The sequence below is a fragment of the Ranitomeya variabilis genome, chromosome 2, assembly GCF_051348905.1.
Source record: "Ranitomeya variabilis isolate aRanVar5 chromosome 2, aRanVar5.hap1, whole genome shotgun sequence".
Lineage (NCBI taxonomy): Eukaryota > Metazoa > Chordata > Amphibia > Anura > Dendrobatidae > Ranitomeya > Ranitomeya variabilis.
Window position 1 is genome coordinate 1,112,260,554 of NC_135233.1, and position 26,815 is coordinate 1,112,287,368.

Consider the following 26,815-nt stretch of genomic DNA (forward strand, 5'->3'; position numbering starts at 1 on the left):
CCCAAGGACAACAAGGAAGGAGCTCCGGGAAGATCTCATGGCAGTGGGGACATTGGTTTCAGTCAATACCATAAGTAACGTACTCCACCGCAATGGTCTCCGTTCCAGACGAGCCCGTAAGGTACCTTTACTTTCAAAGCGTCATGTCAAGGCTCGTCTACAGTTTGCTCATGATCACTTGGAGGACTCTGAGACTGACTGGTTCAAGGTTCTCTGGTCTGATGAGACCAAGATCGAGATCTTTGGTGCCAACCACACACGTGACGTTTGGAGACTGGATGGCACTGCATACGACCCCAAGAATACAATCCCTACAGTCAAGCATGGTGGTGGCAGCATCATGCTGTGGGGCTGTTTCTCAGCCAAGGGGCCTGGCCATCTGGTCCGCATCCATGGGAAGATGGATAGCACGGCCTACCTGGAGATTTTGGCCAAGAACCTCCGCTCCTCCATCAAGGATCTTAAGATGGGTCATCATTTCATCTTTCAACAAGACAACGACCCAAAGCACACAGCCAAGAAAACCAAGGCCTGGTTCAAGAGGCAAAAAATCAAGGTGTTGCAGTGGCCTAGTCAGTCTCCTGACCTTAACCCAATTGAAAACCTGTGGAAGGAGCTCAAGATTAAAGTCCACATGAGACACCCAAAGAACCTAGATAACTTGGAGAAGATCTGCATGGAGGAGTGGGCCAAGATAACTCCAGAGACCTGTGCCGGCCTGATCAGGTCTTATAAAAGACGATTATTAGCTGTAATTGCAAACAAAGGTTATTCCACAAAATATTAAACCTAGGGGTTGAATAATAATTGACCCACACTTTTATGTTTAAAATTGATAAAAATGTAACTGAGCAACAAAACTTTTTGGTTTGTAAGAGTTATGCATCTGTTAATAAATCCTGCTCTTGTTTGAAGTTTGAAGGCTCTAACTTATTTGCATCTTATTAAACCTGCTAAATCTGCAGGGGGTTGAATACTACTTTTAGGCACTGTACACCAGGGTAGGAGATATTAGTACAGACTAGACAATCTTTTTTGCTTCAATTTTTTTTTCCTAATTTTCTCCTCTAAAACCTAGGTGCATCTTATGGTCCGATGCATTTTATAGTCTGAGAAATACGGTATTTCCTCTGATGTATGATTCAATTGAGAACTATATAAAGATCCTTGAAATATTCCTCAAATCTATGTGCTATCTGCTCTGACTTAAGCAAAGAAACCCCGTCTTTTGTTTTATTACATAGAGTTTGATGGGGAACTTTGGTCTGGTTGGACTATATATGCCAGAAATGGACTAGATTGATTACCTGGGTCAACGTATGTCTGGAGAAAAAAGTTTTCCTGTGAGTGAAATATTCTCTCCCATTCCCAAGCCATGTAAGCAGAGAATCCTCAGAAGGATTATTAACATGTTCAGCCTCCTCTCCCCAATAGCAGACCCCTTATTATATATATATTACATCCCCTAATAAGCTTTAAATTCGGCCCAAACTACTACTGTATCTGGAAAATCTTTATGGCCTTCTATAAAAACCTCTAATTGATCAGGTGTTCGGTCATGTTCTCCTACGAGAGACAGCCATAATGGATGAATGCGGAATCTCTTCGGTCTATTGGGTCCTCCTAACTGGAGGTGAACTTCCATTGGGGCATGATCTGATATTGCTCTTGGAAGGTATTTGATTCTGCTCAAGTCAGTCAATAGAGCATAATTTCCAAATACATGGCCAATTCTCGATAAACATCCAGCTGGTGTGTAACGGGAGATTTCCCTTTTCAATGGATGCTGCTGCCTCCATAATTCCATCCAGCCCACCTCTGTAATAATGTGTGTAGAGTACTATTACCATTATTTGAGGAGCCCATCCCATCCTATCCTATCATATTAAAATTTTGGCATCAGAGAACTGTGATACAAAAATAACTGCTTGGTGGAGGATATCCAGTTCTGCTGGCAGGGGGCTATGAACATTAAGAAGTACGTATGGTATTGGGTCTACAAATGCTTAGACAAAGAGGAATCTCCCCTCTGGATCTTCTCTAACCATTCTAGCTGACCATCTCCGAGATTTGTGCCCAAGAGTGAGTCCTCTGGAATAAGAGGCACGCGTGCTGTGTTTGTGCCACTGCAACCAATGTCTTTGTTCTAGCTATCGTATCCAGTGTTAGGGGAGTTTCTGAAGGCAAATGATTTGTGGCCCAGGCTTGTGTATCAGGCTAAATACCATGTCTCGTTTCCTGGAGCTTCCCAATCCCCTGATGCTCCAGGATGGAAACTGAAGTGTAGCCATTTAGATTCCATGCAGTATTAGGATATAAAATATGATTTCTCCTTGGAGAGCATAGATTGATCAACCTCAAACCTCTATGAGAAACTAGAGTAAGAGTGCAGCGTTTAGAGACCATTAATAATAGATCAAGAAGAAAAACAGGGACACCGGCACACTATGGCGCCTGTGAGTTGAGGAGGGGCTTTAAACTGTTTTAAAGGGAACCTGTCACCCCCTCTGGCGTCTTTAACTAAAAGATCCACCTTGTGCAGCACTAATGCTGCATTCTGTGAAGGTGGCTCTTCTTTTTGTGCTCCCTTCCAACGCAGCAATATTAATTTTTATCATTTTCGCGCCATACCTTTAGGCTGTCCGGGGAACTCGTCTTTTCCCCTTACACAGCCGCCTCCCAGCCATCAGTCAGCCCCTCCGAGGACTGGGCACCGCCTCCTCTGTCTTCAGTAATGTACCCGGCACCTGCGCTGTGCTTTTCTTTTTTGAACATGTGCCGTTTGCGCTACCCTTCGACTCGCATCACCTGATGGCATTCATCTGCATCCCGCTCCGCAGTGTGTTCTGATTTATTCACACTGCGGGGCGGGATCTCGGGTACACGCAGGCACGAGATGAATGCCATCAGGTGATGTGAGTCGAAGGGCAGCGCAAACGGCGCATGCCCAAAAATGAAAAGCACAGCGCAAGCGCCGGGTACATTACTGAGGACAGAGGAGGTGGCGCCCAGCGCACAGAGGGGCTGACTGATGGCTGGGAGGCGGTTGTGTCCGGGGGAAAAGACGTGCACCCCGGACAGACTGAAGGTATGGCGCGAAAATTATAAAAAATGTATATTGTTGCATTGGAAGGGAGCACAAAAAGAAGAGAAACCTTCACAGAATACAGCATTAGTGCTGCACAAGGTGGATCTTTTAGTTAAAATCGCCAGAGGGGGGGACAGGTTCCCATTAAATACTTTTTTCTCCTAGTTTCCCGCTGGCCGCAGGGCCTGTCTCTTCCTCGTCTTCTGACTCTGATGTCTCAGGGCAGACGGTGCAATGACCTCAATAGAGCCCCCTCTGTGCTGAGCACTGCAGAGAGGCAGAATAGGCTGAAGACCCCAGAGCTGAGGAGAACGGAGCAGCAGCCAGTGGGAAATGAGGAGAGGTAAGTATGTGATTATTTTTTATGTATGGAGCCCATTCTGTATGGAGCATTATCTGGGGCCCATTATTCTATATCAAGCAATATATAAATGGAATCATTATACTCTATGGAGTATTATGTGGTGGCCATCATTCTGTATGGATCATTATATAGGGCTCAATATTCTGTGTGGAGCAATAGATGGGGCTCTTTATACTGTAGGGAGCAATATATGGGGCCCATGATACTGTATGGAGGACTATACTGTCCAGTCTAAAATGAAAACTTTTGAATCCCCCCAGGGCACACACTGTGCGCTGCGAGGATTCGCCAGTTACTGAGCTGTTGTAGAATTTACGAAATATATCACTCATGTAATGTAAGAAGTGAAATCTTTGCCATTGTACTATAAAACTATTAAATGCAAAAGAGCAAATAATAAACAATAATTTAAAACAAAAAACAATGAGAGGGAAAGATAGAAAACCCCAAATCTGCAGGGACCCTGGTACTGGTTACTTTATTACATTAGTATGGAAACACATTGTGACTCGCCTGTGGTAAATCAACAATGACAATCACCTGTGATTAATTGTCGGTGCCCATGTCACATGAATTAGCTGATGAATGATTACTTCAGTGTTTTAAAAAGCCACATGGTAGGCCATGTTCTTTTGTCACAATGGCGAACAACTGATCTTTGCCAAAGAGAACCTTAACAATCATTCTGGAAAAAATGTTCTGTGAACAGATCAAACAAAAATAGAGCGTTTTGGCAATACAAAGCAACAGTTTTCTTTACAGACGGCGCAATGAAGCTTATAAGGAAAAGGACACCCTACCAACAGTTAAGCATGGTGGAGGATTCATAATGCTGTGGGGTTACTTTGCTGTGTCTGGTACTGGAGGCCTTAACCATATTACAGGAATTATGAAATTGGAAAATTAGCAAGAGATTTTAGAACAAAATGTCCTACATAGTGTAAGAAAACTTGGTTTGAGTCAAAGATCATGGGTCCTCCAGCATAACAATGACCAAAAAGCACACTTCCAAAAGTACACAGCAATGGTTGAAAAAGTAAAAATGGTCTGTTTTAGAATGACCATCAATGAGTCCTGAGCTCAATGCTATTGAAAATCTTTGTGATGAGCGGAAATCTGCCCCTGGGAAAAAGAACTCTGCAAACATCCAAGAGCTCGAACAAACTGCAAAGGAAGAGTGGGGGAAAATACCAGCCGAGGAGTTCAAGAAGCCTACAGATGGCTGCAAAAAATGGCTGGAGGCCGTCATCAGTGCTAAGTGTGCAACTAAGTATTAATTAATGACCTTTATTGCTGCACATGATGTTTATTCTGTTTCTTCTCTGTTTTTCCTCTTGCATGTTACAATTTCAGTGTTTTGTTTTTGTATTACTTTGGTCCACTAATTCGGAAATCCTGAGAATATAACTTTGGTACAAATCTATTTATTTCTGAATATATTGTACAGTCTATGAAAAAAAAAAAATGAAGGAGGTGCCAATAATGGTGACCAACACAGCACCTATATTTATCTGCCATATCTGTGCATCATGAATGTGTTAAAGGGGCCCATCGAGACTCTTTCACCTGTGGTCCATGAAAACCTGGAAAAGGCCCTGATCCCCACTTTCTCCACTCAAAGGTCACCTTCCCAGGGAAAAATGGAGATCACCTCCCATATATTGTTTAACAATTATCAGAACATACCAACAGCCAACTCAGCTTCAGGATCCAGATATCCAGGGTAATTAAATTTTAAGATTAATCGTACCAAAAGGGTACTATGGAATGTTAACCTCCGGGATATTGACAGCCTTTACTGGCTATAAAAATAGGGGGACCCCCCAAAAAATGATGTTATTCATAGCCTAGAGAGGGGCCATGGATATCGAGCGCATATCTGAAAAGACGCACCGCATGTCCGATTACGTGGGTTTCATGAAATCCCCTCCACTATGCTGTAACATCTGGACACTCCATGTTTGACGCTGTGGCTCTATGCAGTGTCAAACACGCAGTGTTTCCTGAACGTGGACACATACCCTTAGAGTGTGCAGATGTCTTTTTATTGAAGTGAATGAGGCACTTTGTTTCTGCAGATCGGTCAAAAAATCCGGGAACAGCTTACAGTAACCTTTTCATATTGGAATTCTTGAGCTCGACGTGTCAATTGTAGTATAAGATTCCTATCTTTCCAGTTAAGAAATCTGTACAAGAAAGAGGAGCACCTGGAGGAGATGATTTACCAAGTACACAGTGGGCTCTATCACACACAGTGTGGGAAAGGCTAAGTGCAACACGACGAGAAGAGGGAAAGGATGCCTAAACACTAGGGAATGGGGGATTGTAGACCCCTAGGCAGATCTTATAACACCCTGCCTACCTTACCATCCCTATATTGGTTAAACACCAATCACTGAGCAGGAAACCTAAGCCCTGTATATGCCTAGAGCAATGCCTGGATAGGGAAGGGAGGGGGGATGAGCACTGGTTAGTCCCCACTGTCAACTAAAGACAATCAAGGAGAGCAGAACTTTGCTTGAGCAGACTTCAGAGAAATTACACCAAGAGCATCATAGAGGAAGTATGCCGACTGTTATAGCTCCAACTCTTCACAAAAGAAAAAGTTAATATTACCAGCGACTCACTGAACCAGGCTAGGAGTTTATAAACACCAAGGTCCAGGTGTGTCAATAAGAGCCGGAGAGAGGTGGCTATTGGGTCCAACAGTCAAGGATTAAGAAGCTGTCTGCAATGACAAACGCAGACACTTCTGCAGCCAGATGTAGAGCGACTGTCTGTTGCAGCTGACACACCCATGACAGTACCCCGTCCCCCACGAGTTTCCTCAGGACCAGGTTTCTCAGTATAAAAAGTGTGGAATGAACGATCCAGCCTGGGGGCATTCACCTCTGATGCTGAAACCCACATACTTTTCCTCTGAGTGGTAACCCTTCCAGTGCACCAAGTATTGTAGGAAACGACGGAGGCGAGAATCTACAATCCTCGAAAACTGAAACTCTAGATTACCATCAACCATTATTGGGGTAGCTGGTAGGGGCCAGGAATCAAGAGGTTCCACATATTTCTTGAGCAAAGACCTGTGAAAGACATTGTGGATCTTAAGGGCCTAAGGTAACTCAAGATGAATTGCTGCTGGGTTAATGACGGCGGTTATTTTATAGGGGCCAATAAATCTAGGTCCCAACTTACAGGAAGGAACCTTCAACCTGTTATTCCTGGTAGACAGCCACACAGTCATTCACATTCAGGTCTGGACCTGGCAAGCGTTTTCTGTCAGCCATACGTTTGTACCTGTCTCCCATGATCTTCAAATTAACGTACTCAGAACCTGCCTGCCACACCGAGAACCGCGACAAAGCAAAACGTTCCTCTGGACCTCCCAAAGCCCCTTCCCCGCTAAACGTACCAAAGTGTGGATAGTAACCGTACGCACCAAAGAACAGTGACATGCAGTGACATGCTGGTGGATTCTAGACCGTGATTATAATATAATAATTATTAATAGCAAATTCTCCCAACGGTAAGGAGGACGTCCAATCCTCCTGATTTGGAGACCTGAGGGATCGTATGTTTTTGCTTTATAAGATGCTCCTGATTATAAGACGCACCTAGATTTTTAGTTTTCATTTTTTATTTAAAAATAAACACAGTTATACTCACCTAGCGCTTAAAGGTAAGGTACCGCGTTTGTAGATCATTAATAAATCACTGTAATGTAGCATAACATGCTGCTATAACCAAGTTTTAAATGCATGTGAAACAGATTTCGTGTGTTATATGTGTTTAAAGAAGGAACTGGGGGCTGACATCTTGGTTTCACAGCAGTTCACGACACTAACAGTGTCATTTTACAGCACCCCATGGACATAGGAGATAATAGACCGGCGAGGACCCTATCTTTAACATTGGAGAGGTGTTAGCAGTGAGCTGGGCACGCCTCTGTGGGCTGCACAACTCACTGCTGTAGGTGTGACTAGCAGCCATTTTATTATAGCCCAGTGCTCTCTGCCCAGCTACACTTACTCTCTATCACAGGAGCTGCATTCCCAGCCTGCAGAGAGAGGTGACACCTGATACAATGTATCTCTCCCCTCCCTCCACAATGCCTGGCCATTCACTGCAGACCTGGAGCTCCTTCTTATTACTGAGGGATGAGTCACAGACAGCTCCAGGCACTGGGCAGACATCCTCTGCCCCTCACACACAGACCCTGTGATCTCTGGTAAGCTGCATTCCCAGCCTGCAGAGAGAGGTGACACCTGATACAATGTATCTCTCCCCTCCCTCCACAATGCCTGGCCATTCACTGCAGACCTGGAGCTCCTTCTTCTCTTACTGAGGGATGAGTCACAGACAGCTCCAGGCACTGGGCAGACATCCTCTGCCCCTCACACACAGACCCTGTGATCTCTGGTAAGCTGCATTCACAGCCTGCAGAGAGAGGTGACACCTGATACAATGTATCTCTCCCCTCCCTCCACAATGCCTGGCCATTCACTGCATTAAGCTGCATTCCCAGCCTGCAGAGAGAGGTGACACCTGATACAATGTATCCCTCTCCTCCCTCCACAATGCCTGGCCATTCACTGCAGACCTGGAGCTCCTTCTTATCTTACTGAGGGACGAGTCACAGGCAGCTCTGCACAGACAATGCTGCTCCATACACACCACATAAACTATAAACTGCTGGTGATAGCAGGTCACAGGGCAGTCACACACAAAATGGCTCTGGCCTGTGATGCTGCTCTTCATTCTGCCCCAGGGATACTAGCCCACCCAAAAGGGGAGGGAAATGCTGATGTCAGCAGTTACTGCCCAGATTTTCCAGCTAACAGTAAAGCTGGTAGTTACATAGTTACATAGTTAGTAAGGTCGAAAAAAGACATTTGTCCATCCAGTTCATCCTATATTCCATCATAATAAATCCCCAGATCTACGTCCTTCTACAGAACCTAATAATTGTATGATACAATATTGTTCTGCTCCAGGAAGACATCCAGGCCTCTCTTGAACCCCTCGACTGAGTCCGCCATCACCACCTCCTCAGGCAAGCAATTCCAGATTCTCACTGCCCTAACAGTAAAGAATCCTTTAAGTCTTACTATAGCTGCTTGAGGTCTAAAACGGAAAATGCTCCCCCTAGTGGTCAATATATATATTTGTAAGAAAATATATAATATTTTTCATATAGAAATGTTTGCAAACAGTGCAAACATTGCATTAATACATTTTATTTACTATTTTAAGCTTAATTTCACAAAAAAACAAACTACAAGAAAACTGGTGGCACCTTCCCTTTAATTCCACGAAGCCATCGATCTCCTGTAATAAAAATAAAATACCATACCTGTCTGTCTTTCTGTCCCACGCTGTAAGTCATGTATGGGGGAGAAACTGTTTTCAACCTGGACGGTGCCAAGATGCGACCGTCTAGGCTGAAAACCACTGGTGAATGAGTTGCTGCGGGCCGAGAGCTCCATCTGCTCCTGCACCGCATCAACAGCCATTTTCCTGGAGACATCGCGTAGAGGCAGGCGTGGATGGAGATCTCTGTTTTCCTCCATCTGCGCCTGCGCCAAATGAGACGCTGGACCCCAGAAGAAGAATGGCAGCCGGCTTATGCGGCCACCGTACCACCACCGCAACACCCCCAGCTCTGGGCCGCAGCATTGACCCCTCGGTAAGAACAGTGTTCAGATTATAAGATGCACCCCCTTCTTTGATTCTAACCAGGTTGTAGGACCCCCTTAAATCCAACTTGGAGAACACCTTAGCTCCCACCACCTGACTCAACAGATCCGAAATCGGAGGAAGAGGGTAGAGATCTCGGATGGTACAGTAATTTAATTTCATTACTGGAAATCTAAACAGGGATGTAGACTGCCATCTTTTTTTCTTCACGAAGAAGAACCCTGCTGCCAAGGGTGAAGACAAGGGTCTGATATGTCCCTTCTCCAGACTTTCCGCAATGAAATCCTTTATGGCTTGTCTCTCAGGTCGAGAAAGATTATACAGTCTGGACTGGACAGTCTGGACCGATTTCCCCACTGAAGGCGACACAGCCTGGGCTCAGCCAAGGAGACTCGGTCAGGGGTCATCATAGATGAGGGCTAGAGCCAAAAAAAAATCCCTCCACAGACTGGAGACAAACCGAATCCTACTGCAAAGAGCCCAGAATTGAGAATCTCCTTGCAGCAGAGGGATCACAATTCGTACTTATTCCTACTCCTTGCTACTCATTTCCGGAGGAGTGAGTACAAAGTTTCAAATACAGTTTGCAAGCCTCCTTGAACACAAAAAACTTGTCTCTACCTCTGGAAAACCTGTCCGGGTGGGCAACCTTGGGTTCCAGCTGGACCAGTCCACCTGCAGAGACCCCAACATTAGCGAACTGCAGCTGCTGTTGCGGCTGCTGAACCTCATTGCAAAGGTCAGTCACCTCCACCAGAGACATTGTAGCTGCTCTACCAGCCTTGCAACCGGATCCATAACCAAGGGAGGGAAGAAGAAAAAAGCACACCCAGAAAAAAAAATAAAACCACTCGTCCATTTTTTTTTTCCTAAATATTCACGGCCGGTGATAATGTCACATACAGTGTGGGAAAGACTAAGTGCAACAAGAAGTGATGAGGGGAAGGAAGCCCAAACACTAGGGAATGGGGGAGTGGAGACCCCTAGGCAGATCTTATAACACCCTGCCTACCGTACCATCCCTATATTGGTTCCACACCAATCACCGAGCAGGAAACCTAAGCCCTGTATATCCCTAGAGCAATGCATGGATAGTGAAGGGTGGGGTGGCACTGGTCAGTCCCTTCTGATAACTAAAGACAACAAGGGAGATTACCACTGGGTCCAACAGTCAGAAGAATTAAGAAGGCGTCTGCAATGCCAAACACAGAGACCTTGTGCAGCCAGATGTAGAGTGACTGTTGCATCTGAAACACTTGTGACACTCTCTCGACCACATATGCAGCAGAGAAGGTGGCATCTGAGAACAGTCCTCGTATCCACCTCTCCACAATTTCTGTGAGATTAGTTTCTTCTGCCCTTTCAGGCAACCCTGTAATATGAATGTGGTTTTGCCTCAGTCTATTCTCTAAATTGTCATTCTTTTGTTGGCATATAGTTCCATTTTGTGTCCTCTTGACCGGATACGTTCTGGTAAAGGTGCTATCTGATCCTCCATATTTGAGATTCTATCTTCCACTAGTTGGACTTTCTCCTCCAGGTTAGACACATCGTTATGCAGTAGACCAAGATCAATTTTAATTTCTTCAATTTTTCTGGTCAAAGAAGTTGTACTTATTTGAATAGCAGTTAGCAACTGCACAGATACCTGTATCAGAGTATGTTCAGGATCTGTGCCATCAGTCTCCTGGGATATCGGTACCTCCTCCTGGGATGATATAGGTGAGGCTCGCTGTGCTGTTGTAGAACTGTTTCTTCTGCCATAAGGCCTCAGCTTCTCAGCTGCAGATTACGACTTACTTTGACTCCTATTGATTCCTATGGGAGATGTATAAGAGAATAATTCAAAATATTCAGTTTTCAGTCATTTAAGTATAGGATATTGACAGTGACTCGGTCCAGGAGTCTACTTTACATCTGCATCATTTTTTGAATGTCATTTTATTTTGTTAGGATGTTAGAGAGGTTAAAAGTTTATCAGTAATTTCTCATTTTTTTTAAACAGGAAAGATATATATCTTGGTACCATGTTAGCCAGTTGATAGAAAAATATTTAGAATTGAGTCCTTAGTGGTTGATACCTTTCAATTTCTAACTGAAAAGATGGTAACAAATTGCAAGCTTTTGAGACTACTCAGGTCCCTTCATCAGGCATAGACCAATTGAAATTCAGAATTTCTATTAGTCTATGCCTGATGAAGGGACCTGAGTAGTCTCCAAAGCTTGCAATTTGTTACCATCTTTTCAGTTAGAAATAGAAAGGTATCAACCACTGAGAACTCTCAATTCTAAATATTTTTCATTTTTTTTAAAATATTTAGAATTGAGAGACTACTCCGGTCTCTTCATCAGGCACAGACTAAAGCAAATTCTGAAGAATCACATATTTATACACAACACAGCGCTGAACTGTCATTATGGGAGAGTGATAAGTGATAAACAGTTGTGTCCATAAATATTGGAAAGTTCCTAGACTAGGAGTGAATGTTTTGTTGTCCTCTGATTGGGGTCTGGTTCTGTTATGATGACCCCATAAAGAAATTTACACAACCTGTTTAGGGACCTACTCAGATTTAAATGGACTTTGAGGGGCCTATATATTGGAAACTTTCCAAAAGTGATACCATTTTAAAAACTTCACCTCTCAAATACTTCAAAACTGCTCTCAGATTTATTTTAACCCTTCAGGTTGTAAAGAACGGAGGGGATGTGGCTTAGCTTACACTCCCACGTCTCCAGGCCATGATGACGTGCGGCATGCGGCCCAGGTAGTAGTGGAATGAGGACCCACTGGACCACAGAGAAGGACCCAGGCCTTCCCAGACTCCGGAAGGGCAGCGTCCGGGGTCTGTGGCAGCTGAGCATGTGGGCAAGGTGGTGACATGCAGAACTAGATGACACCGCACAACTTCAGGCATGAAGAAACATAAAGTTTACTACACAAAGTCATCATAACAATGCTAGGCTCCCAATTCCGCACATGAAGGAAGGGTGAACATCACACGTCCGCAGACGTCAGACAATGGCAAGAGGTCATTACGGGTTGATGCAGTCCAGGGTCATCGGGCACAGGCATATCAGGAGAACCTCTCTCTCAGGCCTCTGGGAAAGCACTGGCACAGCAGGAGAACATCAGACACCGCCCTCAGACAGACATCATCACAGTATGGACCTCAGGGAACAGGCCGGACATCGTGACACAGGCAAAACACAGACAACATAGGTCCAAGAACATTGACATGGCACTCAGGACATCGGCTGGTTGGATCCCGGACTCACAGGCAAAGCCATCACCAGGAAACAAAACTGGAGACCCCCCAGGAACATGGAGGAGAAGCCCATCCAGGAACACGAGTAGACTAGAGACTCCCCAGAAACACGGAGGAGGAGCCCGTCCAGGAACACAAGTAGACTGGAGACTCCCCAGAAACTCAGAGGAGGAGCCGTCCAGGAACACGAGTGGAGCTAACTCTAAAACACCGGCTGGACCACCAGGACCACGGACTGGATATCTGGACACAGGCTGGACATCTAGGACAAAGGCAGGACATCTGGACTCCAGACAACAGACATGGCTCCAGAAAGGGAACTGCGGGTCATCAGGGAAAACTCCAGGCACCAGACGACGGTCATCAGACTCCAGGCAGCCGTCGTCTGGCACCAGGCAGCGGTCATCAGGCTTCAGGCACTAGGCAGCGGACGTCAGGCTCCGGAGACTGGACACGACCTAGAAAGGAACTCAAGTGGTATGGTGCAAGCACCGCAGCAACGGCCTGGAGCTGGACGGAACTAGAACCGCATAGTAGGCTGAGCACAGCGTAGTAGACACTGATAGCAGGCAGAACAGGAGCTGAAGACCAGGCAGACCAGGAGCAACATGCTGCACCAAACACACATGGCTAGGTTCAGAAACCTAATGAGAAGCTCTGGCAACTCCCAACAGGGAAGAGGAACTTTAAATAGGAGCTGAACCTGAAGACTCAGCTCTTCCAACAAGCCTACAGCCTGCAGTGACCCTCAACCTACTGAACCGCTGCACAACCAGATCTACCCTCTCCTAGTGTATCCTCACTCATCCCCTGCAGACTGTGAGCCCTCGCGGGCAGGGTCCTCCATCCTTCTGTACCTGTAAGTGTCTTGTTTTTTGCTCATGTTTATTGTATTTGTCTATATTTGTCCCCTTTTCACATGTAAAGCGCCATGGAATAAATTGCGCTATAAAAAATGTATAATAATAATAAATAGGAGCTGCCCCTCAACAATAGGCTGGGTGTTATGATCCGGTGACCTTGGAGCCGCATGAGACTTTCTCTGGAGAAGGTGGAACCTGTACTGACCGCAAATCCTAAACTGACACCGCAACTAGAAGTAGCCGTGGGGTGTACCTAACACATCCTAGACACCTCGACACAGCCGGAGGACTAAATACCCCTATAGATGGAAATGGGAATTCTATCTTGCCTCAGAGCAGAACCCCAAAGGATAGGCAGCCCCCCCCCAAATATTGACTGTGAGTATAAGAGGAAAGACACACGCAGGCAGAAAACAGGATTTAGCAAAAGAGGCACCTCTAGCTAAATAGAAAAGGATAGGACAGAATACTAAGCGGTCAGTATTAAAACCCTAAAAAATATCCACAGCACATAATACAAAAATTCCACATCTAACTAAACACATAGAATGTATATCTGCATCTCCTGAGAATCCAACATGACTGAAAAAATCCAAACACAGTCTAAGCTGGACAAAAAACACAATGAATTGCACTGAATTGTAAAGCACACAGCATGAGTGCTGCAAAGACAAAAACCAGACACTTATCTTAGCTGAATTGGCAGCAGGGCAGGAGGAACCAGACAGAGATGTAAAACCTCCAAGAACAATGGACAACTGGCAAGGGCTAATGGATCCTGCACTCCTAAATACCCCAGTCAGGGCTGCAATCAGCAGAAACACCTGCCCAGGATTGCAACCCAGAGACCACTGCACTACCACCAACAACCACCGGAGGGAACCCAAGAACAGAATTCACAACAGCTGGGGACATCAATTCAAGTACACACACTGCCCCTAATAAAAGAGGGGAAGGTGTGGCCGTGTGCACCCTAAGCACAGACAGAAACCCGTACAGCATAGCCAGCACAGGAACTGAGACCTAGGACACCTGGCAGCGGCTGCAAGCCTGGACACACATGGAAAGTCATGCACCAGCTGCAGAGGACCTCGCAACCCGTGAATAGCTTCCACAGTGGCAGCCAGGGACCACACACGCGAGTGGTCGTGCAGCGGAGCAAAGACTACAACACATGTACGGCTAAGCAGCAGAGCAGGGAACTGAGCAGCACCCATACAGGTAGCAGTCAATAGTATCCCAGCTGATTTGGGGGAAAGGAGCAAAGGGTAAGAGCACAGACATGCAGAGTAACGCCAGAGAAGCAAGGCAAAAACACACTGGCGTTACACAGGTGCTACATAGGAATTAATGCAAAGTGGAATTAAAAAATTTAAATTTTACCTCTAAAATGTTGTTATAGTCCCAATTTTTTTACTTTTACAAAGGATAGCCTGACAAAATGGGCTGTAAAATGTGTAATTCCATTTTTTCTGAGTGCATTGATCCCCTGTATATGGTCACAAACCTCTGTTTAGACTAACGGCAGGGCTTGGAAGGGAAGGAGTACCATTTGAACTGGAACACAAATTTGGCTAAAATAGATTGCTGGCGCCGTGCCGCATTTGCAGGGCCCCTAGGGAGCCTAGACAGCAGAACCCCCCTCACACACACATGTCACCCAAGTTTGGAAAATACACCCTTCGAAGATTTTATCCAAGGGTATAGCGAGCACTTTAAACTCACAGGTATTACACAGAATTTGATAACATTAGGTCGTAATATCTAAAATTTTCAAATTTTTTTTTTTATGAAAATGCTGCTTTAACCCCAATTTTTTCACTTTAGCAAGGAATAGTGTGATACCCCAGGAGTTCGGCTGTCACAGTAGTACTGCCTTCCTCAAGGGGAGGGTGATGCCATGCCTGGAAGCGATGAAAGATCCCTTTAAGAGGTAACACATACATACAACGCTGTTCTGATCCAGTTTGTGGGTGGCTTTCCTATAAATTCTGGCTGGAGGAGGAGTTAGGTAGTCAGTCTAGTGAAAAGCTGGGGCCTTGCAGACACGAGGTTCTGCAGCTTCTGACAGAGCAATCTGTGAGAGACTGAGAGGGGAGAAGTAGTAAAGGAGAGGAAAGATAGTGGGAGTGGAGCTGTGAGAAGGCTCACTCCAGAATCACCGCAAGAAACCGGAAGCCAGAATTCCGAGGTAACTGTATGCCCCACAGCAGAAACCGGAGGGCTGGAGATTTCAAGGCCCCTATCCACCATTACATCCGAAGGCACAGCAGCAGATAGAGCCCAGAGTCGCCGAAAGTAGGGACACCTGTAAAAAGGCTCGCGTTGCCTGCCATACGGATATTGCCCTATCAATAGGACAGAAGGAAATTGAGGACCTTGTGTGAAGCCTTAGGCAGCAAGGGACTACAACACAGCGCAGAAAGGAAGGCTTCCAACCCCACCTGGCTAGGGAGATTCCGAATCGCTTCCAGGCTGGCCGGACCTCACCATCACTTGTGACCCGTACCCTGGACTGTGGCTGCATACTACCAGTAAAAGGTAAAGAGTCTGCAACCTTGTGTCCTCCAATTCTTTCCTGCACTTCACCATCTATAATCCTTACCAACTACACTGGGGACTAAGTTCTATCTGTGGGGATCTATACCACCTCTGCTGCAATACCATCATCCCCAGAGGACCCCTTTAAGCAGCATCGCCATCCCTGGCTGAATACCACAGGTGACGTCACGAACACTACTACCATAGACTTTACTCTGATATACTTTTCCCCTTTTATTGGACGCCCAGGGCCACGGACAGGTCACTGCCACCGTGACACATCCCTTTAAGAACCATCATGGTTCCGAGTCCCCCACGGCCCCAGCGGGCGCTCCAATAGCCCAAGATAATGGACCCCAAAATTTGTTATCCAGTTTCATCTGTGCGCGCTGATATCCCACATGTGGTCAGAAACCTCTCTTTGGACAAACTGCAGAGCCCGGAAGGGAACGAGCACCATTTGAATTTTGAAACACAAATTTGGCTAAAATAGATTGCGGGTGCATTTCTAGGGCCCCAAAGGAGCCTAAACAGCAGAAACCACCTATAAGTGACCTCATTTTGGAAACTACACCTCCCACAAGGATTTTATTCATGTGTATAATGAGCAGTTTGAACCCACAGGTACTACACAAAATTTAATAACTTCAGGTCGTCATTTTGAAAATTTTAATTTTTTCACAAAAATGTTGCTTTAGCACCAAATTTTTCACTTTTGCAAGAGGTAACATGAAAAAGTGAACCCCAGAAATTGTTGCCCACTTTCTTTTCAGCACCCCTGGTACCCAAAGATCCAGGGGTCCGCCCTTCTCTATGTATAAGCACACACACATGTACTTCGGTACGATCACTGCTAAGTCCCTCAGTAACCACAGAAAAAAACTGCCACCACCATTTGTTTATATGTTTATACAGGCCGATTGGACACCGGTTTCTTGTAACATGGGGCCTTACAACGCTTCAGGGATGTGGTTTATTAAGCAAAAGGAACAAACCTATTAAGTTTTATATATTAAATCCAAAAAGTAAGCAGTGTTTATGCAAATATACAAAAGATTACATAAAAGGGGACAAAACAATACCGTATATACTAGCACATAAAAAATGCAAACAAAAGGAAAGTACTTGAACTGTGGCGGCAGGAATAGCACTGATCTTCAGGGAGGAGAGCTCTCCGTTTGTTGATGGTCCAGTCTTACAGCGAGCTGTATCAACCAACACTGAACAATTCTAATTCAGATTCTGTTCTTGTTAGATAAGTTGCGCCCACATAACTCCCCTTGTGACCTCTCCCTTCTGCTACAGATCCTCTCATCTTTTGGCATCACAGACTTGGCCCTATCCTGGATCTCGTCATATCTGACAGACCGAACAATCAGTGTCTCCCTTCCCCACGCCACCTCCTCACTCCGCCCCTTGTCTGTCGGTGTTCCTCAAGGCTCTGTTCTAGGACCCCTACTCTTCTCCATCTACACCTTCATCCTGGGACAGCTCATAGAATCCCACGGTCTACAATATCATATCTATGCCGATGACACGCAGATTTACCTATCTGGACCTGACCTCACCTTCTTACTTACCAAAATCCCACACTGTCTGCTATCTCGGCCTTCTTTTCTGCTCGCTTTCTAAAACTGAACATGGACAAAACAGAATTCATCATCTTTCCCCCCATCTCACTCTACCCCTCCACCAGACCTATCCATCAATGTCAATGGCTGCTCACTTTCCCCAGTCCCACATTCTCAGTGCCTTGGGGTGATCCTCGACTCTGCCCTCTCTTTCAAGCCACATATCCAAGCCCTTGCCTCATCCTGCCGTCTCAAACTCAAAAATATTTCCCGGATCCGCGCATTCCTTGACTGCGACACCACAAAAACACTAATGCACGCCCTTATCATCTCCCGCCTTGACTACTGCAACCTCCTACTCTCTGGCATCCCCTCTAGCACTCTGGCACCACTCCAATCCATCCTACACTCTGCTGCCCGATTAATCCACCTGTCTCCCCGCTATTTCCCAGCCTCTCCTCTCTGCCACTCACTTCACTGGCTTCCTATGGCCCAGAGACTCCAGTTCAAAACCCTTACAATGACCTACAAAGCCATCCACAACCAGTCTCCTCCATACATCTGTGACATGGTCTCCCGGTACTCACCTACACGCAACCTCTGATCCTCTCATCTCTTCCCACAACCGCATCCAAGACTTCTCCCGTGCTTCCCCCATACTCAGGAACTCTCTACCCCAACACATCAGACTCTCCCCTACCATTGAAACCTTCAAAAAGAACCTGAAGACTCACCTCTTCCGACAAGCCTACAGCCTGCAGTGATCCTCAACCTACTGAGCCGCCGCACAACCAGCTCTACACTCTCCTCGTGTATCCTCACCCAGGACTGTGAGCCTTCGCGGGCAGGGTCCTCCCTCCTTATGTACCTGTGTGGCTTGTTTTTTGCTCATGTTTAATGTATTTGTCTATATTTGCCCCCTTTTTCACATGTAAAGCGCCATGGAATAAATGGCGCTATAAAAATGTATAATAATAATATGGGGGCTGGTGAATGGGAGGCGGGTGACGCCCCAAAAATTATGACATCCCCAATCTTCAGGATATCTGCCCCACCTGGAGGTCGCAGGCAGGAGAAATGATTTTAGCTTTTTATAGATAGGAGATATCCAACTTTGTCTATCTGGCTGATATTAATTCTGGGTTGATGTGCAGGCTGCACGCTGATGCAAGTAAACGCTGCACGCTGATGCAAGTAAATGCCTTATGTTCGCCACTTTGTCATGATGCCGAAAATATGTCTCCCATAACTATAGAACCTACACATGTAAAAAAAAAAAATCTTTCATAACTGGAATTCGGTGCCCAAGAGTCTCCTTGCAATTTTTTGAACATAAGTCTTCTTATCTACACGGGAGATAAATTTGTCACCTTACATCCTTTTGTATATTACACACTGTGTCCGAGCTTCATATCTGCTCTCCATAAGATAACCTACTTCAATTACCTGTTCCTAGCAGAAGGTCATAGTGCAACAAGGGTCAGACATAGCTTTGGGAGTGCTAGCTCTTTTTCCCTTCAATTTATGATGAAGCCAAGATTCAATCCCCAATGTGAGAATGACATGTCTCTCGAGATGGCTGTATAGATTTGTCCTATTTTAGCATTATATGAAGACACTGTGCATGTGTGTATCCAAGCAGCTACCAGCGATCTGAAACCGTGCAATAGGTATACAGAGGTCATGCAGACACTGGTATGTGGAGGTGGTGCAGTCGCCGTGTCCAGTATCTAGATGATCAGGGGTCATGTATTCGCCGAGTCCAGTATGTAGATTTACTGGGGTAGTGTTACCGCTGTGTCCAGTATCTAGATGTTCGGTGTCATGTATCTGCTGTGTCCAGTATGTAGATGTACAGGGGTCTTGTACCTGTTTCCGGTATGTAGATGTTCGGGGTTCGTGTAGCCCCTGTATCCGGTATGTAGATGTATGGGGGGGTCGTATAGCCGCTGTGTCCGGTATGTAGATGTACGGGGGTCTTGTAGCAGTGTCCAGTATATAGATGTACAGTGGATGTGTTGCCACCGTGTCTGGTATGTATATGTACTGGGGTCGTATAGCCACCGTGCCCGGTATATAGAGGTACGGTGGTCGTGTTGCCATGGTGTCCGGTATGTAGATGTACGGGGGTCGTATAGCCGCTGTATGTAGATGTACAGGGGTCTTGTAGCAGTGTCCAGTATATAAATGTATAGTGGTCGTGTTGCCACTGTGTCCAGTATGTACATCTGCGGGGGTCGTGTAGTCGCCGTGTCTGGCATATAGATGTACGGGGGTCGTATAGCCATCGTGTCTGGTATGTAGATATACGAGGATCGTGTAGTTGCCATGTCTGGTATGTAGATGTATGGCGGTCAGTGTATTGTCACGGTTTGTCTCCTACAGATGGACTCAGTGTAAGAAACCTCCCGGAGAGATGTCCGAGTCCTCTTTATTCCCAGGACTCTCCAGAGGAGAATGACTCAGAGAATCATCAGGTAGATGGGGCTATCGTCTCAAGCACATACGACCATATATCACTGATTCGAGGCTCATGTCATGTTTTTCTTGTATTTTAGGATGAAGATCTGATTAATATTAAGGTTGAGGTTATAGATGAAGAAGAAGAGACTGATTTCATGTCCGAGCAGCAGCGTAAGGAGGGGGACGTTCATTTCTGTTAGAGGGTCACCTAGATGCTACTCCCGTCATCCTATGTAACACTCTCTTGTCCGGCTGTTTCCTACAGATGGACTCCGTGTAAGAAATTCCCCAGAGAGATCTCCGTCTCCTCTGTATGCCCAGGACTGTCCGGAGAGTGACCAGGTAGATGAAGCTGCGCCTCCACCACATCTATATGGGGCCGCGCTCAGATTTGGGGGCTTCTGGAGATGTCTGCGGTATTGTACTGAGCTGTTATATATGTGACATCAGGTTGGAGATCTGACCATCATTAAAATGGAAGTTGATGAGGACCAGATGACGGACGATGCGCCATGTATGAGTGATTTGGAGGGGGTACTTCCAGGAGATGATACCGCAGGTATGTAATAATGGAGTCCCTGGTTTCAAGCTCCTTTATAGCTCAGTTGTGGCCAAATATTTTGAGACTAACACAAATTTTGGCTATCGCAAAGCGGCAGCACCATTACTGGGCACCTCCCAAAGGCTTAGGGTTAGGCTCCAGCATTCTATGGCGCAGTAAAAGGTGAAATCTTTGCCCTCAAGATGGTAAGTTAGTACACGGATACGCAGAGACGGCTGGTTTGTGCAGGAGCTCAATTCTCTGACCCACACTTGACGGAAGATGTATATCAGCTATCTATCAACAGAGAGATCGAGGCATGAAGGATGCTAATACCCGGAGGAGGCAGAGTTTCGTTAAGTGCTCCCTCCTGCCCATAACACTTAATTTACATACCACTAAAATCATGCATTTCCCAAGATTCAGGCAATAGATTGAAAATATAAAGATTCCAGTGAGTTTGTCACTGGGCTACATATGCATACAAGTGGTTTAGTGGGGTCAAACGTACTGCCAGTTTTCCTTCTAAGGGCTCAATGTGAAAGATTCCCCTTGAAGCCTTGCTCTTCTGGGAGCGAGTGATGGGAAAGTGTGGGATGTTATGTAGCTTCAGCCAGGATTACCAAGCCTTAAAGCGAACCTGTCACCAGGTTTGGCCGGTATAAGTTACGGCCATCACCTTTCAGGGCTGATATAGAGCACTCTATAATGCTGTATATCTGCCTCCAACCCGACCTGCAAGAGAAGAAAAATAGCATTAATTATACTCACCTGCGGGGCGGTCCAGTCCGATGGGCGTCGCTGTTCTTGGGCTGGGTCCTCCCTTCTTCTTGCGATGCCGCCCTCCTGTTTGCTTCGTGTGGACCCAGCACCGCTCTCCTGCGCAGGTGCCGAAAGAGATCAGAGAGCCCCGGTGCCTGTGCACTGCACTACTTTGCTCTCAACATCTCAACAGGGCAGAGAAGTACGCCTGCGCAGTAGCGCGATGCCGGGAGACTTCTGTGGATGACGCAGCGACTTTTCATCCACACGAACCAAGGAGGACAGCATCGCAAGAAGATGGCAGGTGCCGGACCAAGAAGAGCGACACCCATCTGACCGGACCGCCCAGCAGATGAGTATAATAAAAGTTATTTTTCTTCTCTTACAGGTCGGGTTGGGGGTCGATATACAGCATTATAGAATGCTGCATATCAGCCCTGAAAGGTGATGGCCGTAACTTATGTCGGCCAAACCCGGTGAAAGGTTCCCTTTAAATTACCACCCCCCCAGCATCTCATCCTTTATCTTCTGCCTTCAGAAGAAACGGCAACAAATGCCACAGAGACCTGTCTTTACGAGATCAGGAGAAATGGAGCATGAAGCTATACTGAAGTATGAAAGCTAGTAATGGCAGCCACATACATACAGAGCACAGCCACCATTTATTACTGGGCGGGACAGGGCCACATAAGGACATGTACAGTATCTTGTATTTCAGTGTACTGGCTCCGATAGCTGCTATATTTCTCTGGCGCCAGCTCCGATCACTGCTGTATTTCCATTGCGCTGGCTCCGATCGCTGCTGTATTTCTCCTGTGCCGACTCGATCGCAGCTGTTGCACTACTTTAATGTGATTGTCAAGCTCTGACAGCTATGTGTAGGTGGTGTAAACTTGAAGAGACCTCTGCAGCTCACCACACTAAACAAGCCCTCGCACCCTCCCTATCAGCTCTCAGAAATTACCAACACAAATCAAATTATTTATGAATGGTGTCATTCAAAACTACATCTGGTCTTGCAGAAAGACGCCCTGATGTATCTGACATAGAAATGAGGTTAAAGGGATAAAAAAAAATGACAATGCGAAAATGAAAATTCATCAAGTTAGGAAGAGAATATGAGTCAAATGTGTTTCCAGAATGGACACTTGATTTTCTGACAAGATGCTTCTTTTCTGATTTGTGCATTTACCGTAATCAAGGTTGAAGCTCTGTTTACACATTGTCACCGCATTGCTGTTTTTACTGTAACCGCGACAAGAACACGTCGCTTTCCCATGATTTTGCATAATTGCAATAAAAATTGCAGTTCTACTGCAATTGTGGCCACAACGTGTAAACACTGCCCGAGTTATGTAATAAAAAGTTATCCCCAAGTGTAGACCAGAATCCCTGACCTGTCATTGATGTCCTTGACATGTTCGCCTAAGCTTTCTAAGGATGAAATCACACACCCAGGTTTCCTGAAACTTTTTTATCAACTATAACCAGAATTGAATTTGAAAAAGTAAAGGACGGACTTGCACTTCATTGTCATGGATCTTGATCCACTTCCCACTTTGTCTCAAAAAACTGCTCTTGTGTTTCCATCCTAACAGAAATATTCAGAATTTGTTCAATTTGTGGTTCTAAAATAAAAATAATGAAATGAATTTTAATCTAAACAGATAAGTCCACCAAGAACTCTGAGAGAAGCTTCATCATTGAGGATGTCATGCAGCGCCATTCAAGAGAAAAACCCATGTCCCTTAATGTACATCGAAGACGTCGCCGCAGAAATCTCTCTGATCATTCTGCTGACCTATCAGAAATTGTTACAAGTACCGGTCTCAACTGGAGTAAAAAATTTCAGTGTGGGGAATGTGGGAAAAGCTCAGTCATTTTAGCACACAGAAGAATTCATATAGTGGAGAAGCCATACTCCTGCTCAGAATGTGGGAAACGCTTTACCAATAAATCACATCTTGCTTCACACGAGAGAGGTCACACAGGAGAGAAGCCGTATTCCTGTTCAGAATGTGGGAAACGTTTTACAAATAAATCAAATCTTGTTAGACATGTGAGAAGTCACACAGGGGAGAAGCCATTCTCATGTGCCGAATGCGGGAAATGTTTTACAAATACTTCAGATCTTGTTAAACACGAGAGAATTCACACAGGAGTGAAGCCGTATTCATGTTCAGAATGTGGGAAATGTTTCATTACTAAAGCCAAACTGAAAGACCATCAGAGAAGTCACACAGGACAGAGGCCGTATTCGTGTTCACTGTGTCCAAAAACATTTACATACAAATCAAATCTTGTTAGACATGAGAGAAATCACACAGGAGAGAAGCCGTATTGATGTTCAACATGTAGAAAATGTTTCAAAAGAATAGTAGTAGATTAAAAAAAAAATAAATTGAGAATTCACTGACCAAACAAACAATTTTCTTTTTTTAAATGGGCTGTCCACTACTTGGATAGCCACTTCTTAAATGAAACTGGACCCCATTGACAATTAAAACAACATCTTCTCGCCTCCTGACTGACAGCGTTCCAGTGTTGTAAGCCCTGCGTGTGTTGGCACTCGTGTGACATCTTTGTCACATACAGGTGCATCACACAAAATTAGAATATAATCAAAAAGTTTAATTATTTCAATTCTTCAGTACAAAAAGTGAATCTCCTATATTCTATAGAGTCATTACAGAGTGATCTATTTCACGTGTTTATTTCTGTTAATGTTGATGATTATGGCTTACAGCCAATGAGAACCCAAAACTCATTATCTCAGTAAATTAGAATACTTTATAATACCAGCTTGAAATATGATTGTAAAATCTGAAATGTTGTCCTACTGAAATGTCTGTTCAGTAAATGCACTCAATACTTGGTCAGGGCTCCTTTCGCATAAATTACTGCATCAATGCGGCGTGGCACGGAGGCGATCAGCCTGTGGCACTGCTGAGGGGTTATGGAGGCCCAGGTTGCTTTGATAGCAGCCTTCAGCTCATCTGCTTTGTTGGGTCTGGTGTCATCTTCCTCTTGACAATACGCCATAGTGTTGTGAATTTGGATTCTGGGCTCCCCCGGTGGCTACTGGTGGAATTGAACTGGTGTCTTCATCTTCTCTGTTCACCTGTTCCCATCAAGATGTGGGAGTCGCTATATAACCTTGCTGCTCTGTTAGTTGCTTGCCGGTCAACAATGTTATCAGAAGCCTCTCTGTGCTTGTTCCTGCTCCTAGACAACTACTAGATAAGTTGGACTCTTGTCCATGTTTGTTTTTGCATTTTTGTTCCAGTTCACAGCTGTAGTTTCGTTACTGTGTCTGGAAAGCTCTTGTGAACAGGAATTGCCACTCTGGTGTTATGAGTTAATGCCAGAGTTTTAAAGTAATTTCTGGATGGTGTTTTGATAGGGTTTTCAGCTGACCATGAAAGTGTCCTTTCTGTCTTCTGCTATGTAGTAAGTGGACCTCAAATTTGCTAAACCTATTTTCTTACTACGTTTGTTATTTCATCTTAACTCACCGCCAATACATGTGGGGGGCCTCTGTCTCCTTTCGGGGTATTTCTCTAGAGGTGAGCTAGGACTAATATTTTCCTCTGCTAGCATTATTTAGTCCTCCGGCTGGTGCTGGGCATCTAGAATCAACGTAGGCATGCTACCCGGCCACTGCTAGTTGTGCGTTAGGTTTAGTTCATGGTCAGCTCAGTTCCCATCTTCCAAGAGCTAGTTCCTATATATGCTGATGCTATGTTCTCTTGCCATTGAGATCATGACAGTTTGACCGGCCACTAAAGGGTTAAAATCCTTGGCTGAGAAAGGAGAGAAATAAGTAGTCTGCTGAAATTTTTTTTTTTTTTTTCTCTCCTTCTAATCTTTGAATGGCTCTGTGTCCACCTGTTTGTAATGGATCTTCAGAGTGTAACTGCAGGTTTGAATAATCTCGCCACGAAGGTACAAAATTTGCAAGATTTTGTTTGTCATGCACCTGTATCTGAGCCGAGAATTCCTTTGCCGGAATTTTTCTCGGGGAATAGATCTGGGTTTCAGAATTTTCGAAATAATTGCAAATTATTTTTGTCCCTGAAATCTCGCTCTGCCGGAGACCCTGCACAGCAGGTCAGGATTGTGATTTCCTTGCTCCGGGGCGACCCTCAAGACTGGGCTTTTTCATTGACACCAGGGGATCCTGCGTTGTTCAATGTGGATGCGTTTTTTCTGGCCTTGGGGTTGCTTTATGACGAACCTCATTTGGAGCTTCAGGCAGAAAAAACTTTGATGTCCCTATCTCAGGGGCAAGATGAAGCGGAAATTTACTGCCAAAGATTCCGTAAATGGTCTGTGCTTACTCAGTGGAATGAGTGCGCCCTGGCGGCGACTTTCAGAGAGGGTCTCTCTGATGCCATTAAGGATGTTATGGTGGGGTTCCCTGTGCCTGCGGGTCTGAATGAGTCCATGACAATGGCTATTCAGATCGATAGGCGTTTGCGGGAGCGCAAACCAGTGCACCATCTGGCGGTGTCCACTGAGAAGTCGCCAGAGAGTATGCAGTGTGATAGAATTCTGTCCCGAAGCGAGCGGCAGAATTTTAGGCGGAAAAATGGGTTGTGTTTCTATTGTGGTGATTCTACTCATGTTATATCAGCATGCTCTAAGCGCACTAAAAAGCTTGATAAATCTGTTTCCATTTGCACCTTACCGTCTAAGTTTATTCTATCTGTGACCCTGATTTGCTCTTTGTCATCTATTACCACGGATGCCTATGTCGACTCTGGCGCCGCTTTGAGTCTTATGGATTGGTCCTTTGCCAAACGCTGTGGGTATGATTTAGAGCCTTTGGAGACTCCTATTCCTCTGAAGGGGATTGACTCCACCCCATTGGCTAATGATAAACCACAATACTGGACACAAGTAACTATGCGTATTAATCCGGATCACCAGGAGATTATTCGCTTTCTGGTGCTGTATAATCTACATGATGATTTGGTGCTAGGATTGCCTTGGCTGCAATCTCACAACCCAGTCCTCGACTGGAGAGCTATGTCTGTGTTGAGCTGGGGATGTAAGGGGGCTCATGGGGATGTACCTGTGGTTTCCATTTCATCATCTATTCCCTCTGAAATTCCTGAGTTCCTGTCTGACTATCGTGACGTCTTTGAAGAATCCAAGCTTGGTTCGTTACCTCCGCACCGAGAGTGCGATTGTGCCATAGATTTAATCCCGGGTAGTAAATACCCAAAGGGTCGTTTATTTAATTTGTCTGTGCCTGAACATGCTGCTATGCGAGAATATATAAAGGAGTCCTTGGAAAAGGGACATATTCGTCCATCGTCATCTCCCTTAGGAGCCGGGTTTTTCTTTGTGTCAAAAAAAGACGGCTCTTTGAGACCATGTATTGATTATCGGCTTTTGAATAAAATCACTGTTAAATATCAATACCCATTGCCGTTGCTGACTGATTTGTTTGCTCGCATAAAGGGGGCCAAGTGGTTCTCTAAGATTGATCTTCGTGGGGCGTATAATTTGGTGCGAATCAGGCAGGGGGATGAGTGGAAAACCGCATTTAATACGCCCGAGGGCCACTTTGAGTATTTAGTGATGCCTTTTGGTCTTTCTAATGCTCCGTCAGTTTTCCAGTCCTTTATGCATGATATTTTTCGTGATTATT

General features: G+C 45.3%; 1 protein-coding gene across 3 annotated transcripts in view; it reads left to right on the forward strand.

Annotated features, from left to right (window-relative positions):
• The window catches only part of LOC143808902 (oocyte zinc finger protein XlCOF7.1-like), a 57,489-nt gene extending 33,295 nt beyond the window's left edge, over window positions 1–24,194 (forward strand). For all 3 annotated transcript variants that reach the window (XM_077292085.1, XM_077292083.1, XM_077292082.1), the window contains exons 5-9: window positions 19,776–19,867; window positions 19,949–20,024; window positions 20,119–20,195; window positions 20,304–20,412; window positions 22,824–24,194. In XM_077292085.1, coding sequence (XP_077148200.1) covers window positions 19,776–19,867; window positions 19,949–20,024; window positions 20,119–20,195; window positions 20,304–20,412; window positions 22,824–23,500 — 1,031 coding nt within the window. In that variant the 3' untranslated portion in view covers window positions 23,501–24,194. The remainder of the gene's footprint in view (window positions 1–19,775; window positions 19,868–19,948; window positions 20,025–20,118; window positions 20,196–20,303; window positions 20,413–22,823) is intronic.
• Window positions 24,195–26,815: the final 2,621 nt, after the last annotated feature.